Genomic DNA, 9,651 nt, shown 5'->3' on the forward strand with positions numbered 1-9,651 from the left:
GAACCCAGCTGGGCCGGTGGATGAGCTGGAAAATACAACAGCTCCACTACCACCCCCAGGGCCGCCGCTGCCAGCTCCACTTGTGTCGCTGCTGTTACCGCAACCGAGCAAGCCGCCACCCGATGGCGGTTTGGACGGTGACAGTTCGATGGCTGTTTCACGACGCAGTGGATGCCGATGACTGAACTCTGCAGAGGCGCCGGTCTATAAAAAAAGAAAGAAGCCGAAAGATATTACTACAAAATATGATAGCAGAAAGATGCGAAAATTATGATTAGAATGTTCTTATGAGAAAGTTCAGGATGAAACGAAAAAGCGTGATTTTTGAGCATACGATGCAGATATGGGGGTTTAGTGGAGCTTTTGGGAACGCAGTTACAGGTGCTCCACAATGTTCAATTCCTGCTGTTGAGTCCGCGTTCAAGAGCCCTGGGTCACCCATCTGCGAGATGTAGTAACAAAACTGTGTGGAGCCAAGGGTCAAGACAAATGATTTTAGGACACGCAACTGATACGTACGGACCATTAATGAGGCAGGTTCCTCTACTCGGTTGGTTGAAGTCATCGTGAAGACTCAGGCTGACATCACCGCTATCCAATGGAGCAATATAAGAAACCTTGTGATATCACAAAATGCAAATAATACCTTCGGGAACATTTCTATAATAACAGATTGGGAACAAAAGTCTTCCGAACTTTCTCTCTAAGAACAATGCGGGAACTAAAGTCTCAGGAACTTTCTGACAGAGAACGAAACGGGAACAAATCTTCACTGAACTATTCGCAAAGAATGGAAGCGAGATTAAAATTTTTGATCTGGCGTTGAAATGTTTGAATATTAAAATTAATCACAAAAGGATTGAAAGATAATTATGTAAATTAAAGCAACGAAAGACTTAAATAAGACAATGACCTCTCCTTGCACAGAAAATGAAAACTCTTTCCATGAATGGACTGTTCACCCTATTTATAAACGATCTGGAAGTTGAATGAATCCAGACTTCTTCTGGCTTATAATCAAGAATGATAGAATAAAAGAATGCGCCGATTCCAGTAGAATTCATGAGAGTAATTTTGGCGTGACGTCATCGTAGAGTTGACAACTGAGAGCGGCAAATAAAACTGCTCTCTAGTGATGTGCTGAATTGTCGGTACCCAATATTTCCTTTTCGGTACCAGATACCGATTCTTTACATTAATCCTACGCCATTATATGCATTTCAAGTATAGAAAAAAACTTTCATTACTAATTTATATGATATCGGCTAAAACACTTGAACTTATCGCAACAGAGCAATATTATTTTATCAGTTTTAACCTTACTCGATCAAGGTTCAAGAAAAATGTTTTGACGGATGAAGAAGCGGGAGATTCTGTAACCAGTTAGCGACAAGTTTCGATTCGATATCGCACTTGTTGGCGTAAAAATACTTCATATCATTCGTCAACAAAACCGCTACGGATTCGAAAATTGTCGCTAACTGGTTACAGAATCTGCTCCCAGGCCTACAAAAATGATATCTTCCGATTCAGCTGGAACAAAAATGCTTCAAACAAGTAAGAGTTTCTCTGTAGTATGGCCTCGAACCGACATATATACATCTTTCATTTGAACCAATATTAAAAGCTCTATTGGCTTCTACATTCAAGTTTCGATAGGGGAGTGTACCGTTTTTTCCATATTTTTGGCCTATGTGCGCTTTTATTCGAAGCCTAAATGTTTCGGTACCGAGTATCGAGAGCATTGGATACTTTTTAAATCGGTACCGAATATCGATCAATACTTAAAATTATTGACTCAGCACATCACTACTGCTGTCATCTGGACTGTGACGTCAGCAAAACCGCTGATTCTGTCAAATTCACTGAGAGCCGATTCGCGGTGCTACCATCGGCGCCACCTTCTGTATTCACTCCACCGTGGCTTAGAATTAACCATCGTCGTGCCCACTGAAAGAATTTTTCATCCCAAAACGCAGACTCTACTCTCATTCTAAATGTTAAGTTCTCAAAACTTTTGTTCTCGTTTTGTTGTCTAGCAGAACGTTCCCCAAACTTTTGTTCCTATTTGATCCTGCTTGAAAACGTTCTCGATACATTCATTTTCATTCTGTTCTTCTTGAGAACGTTCCCAAGAGTTTTGCTCGCATTCTGTTCCAGTTCAAACTTCTCCCAATACTTTTGTTTCCATTTGGTTTTTTTGTGGGAACGTAAACTAAATTTTGAAAGCGTTCTTGGTCACTTCTCAATTAAAAAATTTCACTTAAAAATTTTTGTCGAAACTACACGAAACAACGGAAGGAAGTAGCACTCGAAACTAAATATATTTATATCGTCTATTGCTGTGTTTTGTGTTCATATTAATTTGTTTTAAATCATACGTTGAGTGTTGGGTGTCAATGATCCCACAAGTTGTCTACAGTGACCCCACATTAAGTAACAGAATTTAAAACTTCCAGGCAAAAATAAAAATAAAATAACGAAAGTAAAACAAATTTTGCATTCTGCATATCCACGCTTCATAGTTTGGTAATTTTTCAAAAATTTAACCATTAGTCCCATGCCACAAATGCTGCTGACACACGGATTTGAAAAATGCTGCCAGACGTGTGAAAATAAAGCGGCTAGTAAGTAATATGAGGGAGACCAATTAGTCGATTAGTCTATGCTTTGCTGAAAAAAGTCGTGTGCGAGTATGTTTGCACTTGGCTACATGCAACATGTGGCACAAATGGCCACAAAGGTACTTGGAAAAAACAACACATTCGCAAATATTTGGAATGGAAAATGTGTCCACATATACATGTTTGTATGTATGTATGTAAATATGGATGCATGTACAAATATTTGTAAGTGTAATCCCTCCCTTCGACTGCATCAATGGAAATTCAAAATCAATAGACTACCAACGCCTGCTTTATGTATGTATTTATGTATATGAGAGGATGCTGTGTTGGTTTGTGTGTAGCCGTGGGTAAGTACTCACCCCAAATGAGTTGTCCGTGTCATCGATGGATGCACGTGCCTGAAATAGTCCCTCCAACATCATGTAGTCATTCTCTTCGCATTCCTTCAAATGTTGCTTCTCCAACATGGCAGCAAATTCAGCCTTAGACATCTCACCCATCGGGCGATCCAGTGATGCTGTAAGTGATTAATTATGGAAAAGGGAAAGAAGAGAGAGGGAGAGTAACATGAGTAAGTCAATGTTTTTTTGTAGATTGGGTAACAGAACAAAAGGTACTATTATATCCTCTTATGAGCAGATCTAAATTGTATGTATGTTTTGTTGAAAGTATGTGAAACTTTGTATGTATGTTAGGGTTATCCTTAAAAATATCATTACCTAAAATTTGTATGTGATGTCTCATTTTCTTCGCTACCAAGGTTTAAAAAAATTGGCATTTCTTTTAAATCGAAAAAATTCCACATAATTTTGACTTTAACCACTTTTCAGAAAAAAACTTAAACAAATGACAGTCGCTGGAGCTTAGTATTGCATTACAAATCTATTTGGCGTTGACTATGAATTTATATGAATAGGTTACAATAACACCGTGCGACATAAACAACATAAAAAAAATCAAAACACACGAAGCAATCAGTATACTCACGAAACTATGGGCAAAATTTAGTAAAACTGCGTTTTTAGTTTTTCTTGACTTCAGTATTTTTTAAATGACTGCATTTTCAAAGATATGATTACTTTCAAAAATTATTTAAATAATTTCGTACAATGTAGAATAATAATATAAGTACCAAATATAAGAAAAAAATCTGTAGATTTAAATAAATTAAAAATTTTTTGGTTCGCAAGGACTAATAAGTATTGTAAATAAATCATTAATTAATTTTACTTTCTTAAGCCAATAAAATTAAAAAAGAACGAAACTTGAAGATGTTATCGAGTGTGTATTAGTCCTTAATATATAATTTTTTCAAAAATAATTATTGCGAAATTCCAAGGATATTCAAGGATAAAATTTTAAAAGGACATTTTCAATACCTGTGCATCCTCATGTACCAAAACATTTACGGCTCTATTCTGTACCAGTGACAAGTTCTTGTCACAGTTTTTACTAAGGAAAAATATATGAAAATGTTTAAATTTGTCAGTAAAAAGTTTTTTTGTCACCGATACAGAATTGGGCTATTAATCTGCTTTAATTCTACAGAATTGTCTCTTTAATTTGATACGCATATATTGTACTGATTTTTTAAATAATTTTTTTAAGTAAATACATTTTTCAAATTTCAAAATTCTCTAAGAGGAAATATTGATGTCAGAGGTAAAAACTAAAAATGACGTTTAACTATATTTGGCGAATATAAAGTATTTTTAAGGACCTCCCTTATATAGGTATGCACTTAGGATTTTAACATTAGTTTGCTGTTGGTGAAGCTATGCAAAGACAGAACCCTGCAAACCATTTTTACAGAGTATTCTGAATCGTAAAGAATTTTTAAAGAATTCGGAAAGATCCCATCCGATTTTTTGCCGAATTTTCTAAAATGAAATAAATTACGCACACTTCCATTCTTTTACGAAATTTCGGAAGAAAATCGGTAAAGAAATTAAAATAATGCTGCTATGTGAAGAATTTCTTGCAGACTTTTTTCAGAATTTTCTTTATTTTTCGTACAGAAATTTCTTTACGAGTTCGTGTCAACCACTTCATATAATTTTCTTTGAAGATTCGGAAAAAAATCGTTACAGAAATCAGATACTCCTAAAGATTTCGTTAAGATTTCGGGAACTTTGGTTTGCAGGGAACTTCTGAATGTGGTTAAGTGTTTCAATCAATATTTATGTATTGATGTACATTAGGGTGGCTCTTACAACTGAAGCTGAAGCTGGCGCATAGCATCCCATAAAAAAAAAATAGAGCCAGAACACAAAAGCTGTTCTTATGGTCGAGATAGTGGACAAAAATTAAAGAAAAACGTAGATTCCAAAATTCTCTTTACAATTGAGTTTAGAAAATATCAAAATGGGGAATAAATTTTAATGCACAACATAAAAAATCATGACTCGAGCTTTGTACGACTTGCATATCTTGAAAGGAAAATGTTGGGTTTACGCCGGCGAAAACTTTCACTTTAATGACTCCAAAAGATTTAATACTGATTTCTGCAAATTTTGAATAAATTTTAAAATATGGCATATGTTTTAGCAAAACCCATTTAAATCCAAGAATGATACTGTGTACAAAAATTAAGAAAAATTTTGCAAAGCTTCAGCAAAATCGCGAACTTTTTAATACGAATTTCTAAAAAGAATTCAGGAATGCAGTTTTATAGCCCATTAAAATTTAGTATAATAATGTGCAACTTTCAGATGTCTAAAAATTCGCGTTGATTTTTGAGAATCTTTTTGCTGGCTGTCCTGCGCATTTTTTTCATATAAAAAAAAATCTGAAAAATTCATATTTTAATACAAAAATAAGTGAAAATTTTTAGCATGTAACACATTGCGAATATTAACAAAAAAGAGCCATGCGCTCATTTTTGGGAGTAACTGTATATATGTATATTTAAATGCATTTGTCTATTTGGGGATTAAAGTAGTAATAAGAGAGATGTTCTTGAATTATCTAAAATGCGTACAACAACCATACGGACTAGGCTATTTTCCATACATTGGCATTAGAGATGCAGTATCCAATAGTTAAAGTGTTAAATAGTTTGTTGGTATTATCTAGTGAATAAAAAAATAACATTGTTCGTGTTCTTTGATAAATAGAGAACACAAAGATACTAAGGTAATCAAAAAGTATCCTTTTCATTTTCACAATTTTTTCGAAATCAATAATTCCTCAAAATGAGACTAGAATTAAGATGCTCCGATACCCACAAATCCAGAAATGAGCTCGGGTCTTGAAAAAAATGTGGCTGTTCAAGTGAATGAAAGTGTCTCTTCTGTCATAATATTCGATATGCATCGCTATCTGCCAGTATATCAACCTCTTCGCACACAATTTATATGCCTCTAGTTTCTACATACCTCTTCCCTCCGACACTCTGTTCAATCACTGTTGACTAATGCTGGATTTCCACTAGGCATTAAATGGCAAAAACGACAAATGACAAAGTCGGGCATTAAAAAATAATAGTGTTATTATATTCAAAAATCTTTCATTAAGTTCATTTCTACAATGGCATTTTTTTAAATGGCCTTCATTTTTTGTCATTTAAATGCCTAGTGGAAATTCGGCATAAGTAAGGATTTCATTGTTTTAAGCAGCATAGAGTTCGAAACTTGAGTCTAGCGAGTGGAAGCGCACCACCTTTAGCCATACAGTGGAGTAATAAAACAAGAGATCTGAATCGAGGCCTTTTATTCTATTTGCCATAGTTGATTACATACACAATTAGTATCTTGAGAGCGCCATTCTGAAATACATACATATTACCTCAACAGTAATTCCCTACAAAAATCAGTATTGACTGCGTTGTTATGTAGTACACGTTTGATTATAAGAGTGTCAGCGTAACGATACTAACTGTTATTTATTATTACGCATTTATTAAATCGAATCCAATTCAATTTGGTACAATAACACAAAAACGCCTACAATGTTGTGCTTTCAGTTAATTAAATTATTGTTAAAAATCACATTAACCACCCCAGATAGTTTTAAAATCGATGACAATGTTAAATGTTAATGTGTGCATATGGATTACATTATTATTTTTAATTACTTGTCATGTAATTAACTCACCATACAAGTATGCTGCAACATTACAGTATGTACAAACATACATACATATGTACTTGATTAGCTTATAAAATACTCATACAAGTATACAAACATATACAACAATAAAATACTAACCTTTATTGCTGGGCAACGAAACCGTCGGCGATGCAATCAAATGGCATACACTCTCCAATTCATCCGTTATCGAAGTGTATTCGGTATGAAGTTTCAAAAGTACATTTCTGCCGGATTTCGCATGCAATACAGATTTTCCTAAATGGCATATCGAATGATAGACAAAGAGAGAGAGGGAGAGAGAGAGAGAGGGCGACAAGAAAAATGTACACATTTTACAATAACAAGCAAAGCCGGAGTTTGGTGTTTAGATGGTTGAGAGAATAACGGAAAAGAAAATAAAAAATAAATAAGTAAAAAAATTTACAAACCAGAAATTTAATTACATCAAATTTATATGAGTACCTGAGCAGCTAATTAAGTATACTTAATATATAGTGCTTATCTTTACTATACCATACCCACAAAATTTGTATTGTTTAATAAATTTTTGTTCTATAAAAATGTACAGCGACGAACAAAAGTATTGGCCCAATGTATCCAACGTGTTTTTAATCTACTTTCTTTTCATTATTTTTTACAAAACTGTAGTTCATACTACAACAAAACATAAAAATTAAATCTCTAAACTTTGTGTAAAACCTATTTGCATACTAATTTGCAACTCAGATTTTTTATAAAAGTTCTAAGTATGCATAGCCCGTTTAATTTTAGTATAACAAAAAGCAAGTTATAAGTTGCTAAAAAATCGCATCGATGTTTAGCAAATATTTTCGCGTAGTTTCTTCCACACAAAGCATATTTGACATTAATTTTTTTTTTTTGTATCGAAGAAAATAATAACAACGTCCGCATAACCTGCGAAATATTCTTTGTTCCAATACTTTTGTTCGTCACTGTAGCTCATTCTTTAATAAACATTCAAAATAAGTCTACAAAGTTTCATAGCTTTTTCAATTTTAGTATAATAAAATGAAGGTTGAAGAGGCTACAAATTACCTTTGATTTTTGGCAATTTTCTTTTTTTAAACATACTTTGTATGAAAGAAAACGAGAGACAATTGAGTGGGCTATGAAAGTGCATAACCAAACGTTTGTTGCAAAATTCATTATAAAAAGAGTGATACGACTGGCGTGTTTTGTTGGACTCGGCCAAAATAGTTTACGCGGTTACAGCGCCAATCACGAATAAGAAGAAATTTTTGTGGATAGAATGAACTATACTTAAAAGAAAATTCAAATTAAGTAATATAAAAGTAAATAGTGTCGTATAGTTACAATAAGCACTATACTCCAGTTAAGGGTGCTTTTTCAGAGTGAAAAGGATATATGTACGAGAAGAAAACTGGAGATTTTAAATAAAAGATATATTTATATTGTGGAATCAAAAGGTAGAAGTGGCATTGTCGAACGGCTTCTATTAGCTTAGGTAATATACAGTGAAAGCCCCAAAAACCGATCTTAGTATTGGACTATAACTGATAAGTTAAGGTAAAAGTGTTTTGAGAGAAAAACAAAAGTTGCCCGGACACCAACGGTGAGTCCGTATTTACAGCGTGCTAAAAACGAAGTTTCGCAGGCAGAAGTGTAGGTTCCGGAAGGCTTTTACGGGCTGTTTAAAAGTGTGATTCAACGTGTTTAAACCGAAGTTTTTTTGTAAAAACCGGGTAGAAGTATTGAGATAATGAAGTATTCAGATGATTTGAACTCGGTTTCTGTCCTCTAAACAGCTGCGAAAATGAGCATCCGGAGTGATATTTATATATTCTAATTGCATGAATAACAATCCGGCAGTGCCCAATCAATACACCCACCATAACCAAGAATTGCGGCTTTGGTCCACCGTCGGCTCGAAAGACCTTATCCTGTTTTTCGCTAAGCGTTCATTGAGCTGGCACGAAGTGCATATGTAGACAATAATACTCTCACCCTCTCTTTTCTTGGTGAGACCGACTAGAGAGTGCCTTTCTTGGCCAGCTCATACTCCGCGCAGTTTCCTAACATATCACTGTGAGCTGGCACCAGAGAGGGCTTGTGAGTGTCCAGGTCTTGAGTCAGTGAGGTAGAGATGGTTCCAGGAGCCTAACTGATTTCAATGAGAGCTTTATTAACAGGGCGATCTTTCATTTTACACGTCACCATATGTGGGATCCATTATATGTTTAACTATGATTTCATAGAGCCAGGACAGAAGCCCTATCTTTTTCCAATTGATCACATGCAGCAGGTTAGAGCCACATATGCTTTCTTTACTTTTTCTTCTTTCTTTCGAAAACCAAGCGTAAGAATCTGTCGGAAAGCGCCAAGTAAACGCCTCTTTTTGAGGCAAGAGTGGCGTGGGATATCTGTACTTCTAATGAACAAGACAAGACAAGAACAAGTTCGGTCGTTTATTGCCGCAATACAAAGAAGCTGTGAGAGGACAGCACCATGTGACACATCGCTGTTAGTCCTGCATGGGATCTTAGCACTACCTTGCCGCGGCAGTTCTGTCGCAGAGTTAGCGGTATATAAGCTTTTTTTGGTGCAGCTTAACTAAGTATTTGACGATTACACCCGGAAGGTCAATATTAAAAGCTCCATCGATTTAGAGATTGTATAAAGCTTTTATGCAAAAAGCTTTCGTCTATCGACTTCAAGATCGTGTAAAGGACGGTGTCGTTCGACCTGCCTTCGGTGTATCTTTTAGGAATATTGTTCCTAATGAGCACATAAATCAGTTTGTTCAGTGTTGAAATGCAACGTTCTTTTTTTCCAGGGAGTATTTCGGAACGGTTTAGGGGTTTATTAAAACGCTTCGGGATATTTTGTGTTTTATTTCTCGGGGTCTCATGTGGTTTTTCTGAGCATTTTGGAGTTTTTTTGGCTTTTTTGC

The 9,651-nt window shown here is 35.1% G+C and overlaps 1 protein-coding gene across 1 annotated transcript in view; it reads right to left on the minus strand.

The window, feature by feature from the left end:
- Window positions 1-9,651, minus strand: part of LOC118743799 (transient receptor potential cation channel trpm) — a gene marked incomplete at its 5' end in the record, with an annotated part of 161,503 nt that overhangs the window by 3,157 nt on the left and 148,695 nt on the right. The window contains 3 exon segments of the mRNA XM_036476564.1: window positions 49-204; window positions 2,987-3,144; window positions 6,837-6,974. Of these exon segments, the coding sequence (XP_036332457.1) occupies window positions 49-204; window positions 2,987-3,144; window positions 6,837-6,974 (452 nt within the window).

This window comes from Rhagoletis pomonella, unplaced genomic scaffold (genome assembly GCF_013731165.1).
Source record: "Rhagoletis pomonella isolate Grant_MI unplaced genomic scaffold, Rhpom_1.0 Rhpom_scaffold_00007, whole genome shotgun sequence".
Taxonomy (NCBI): domain Eukaryota; kingdom Metazoa; phylum Arthropoda; class Insecta; order Diptera; family Tephritidae; genus Rhagoletis; species Rhagoletis pomonella.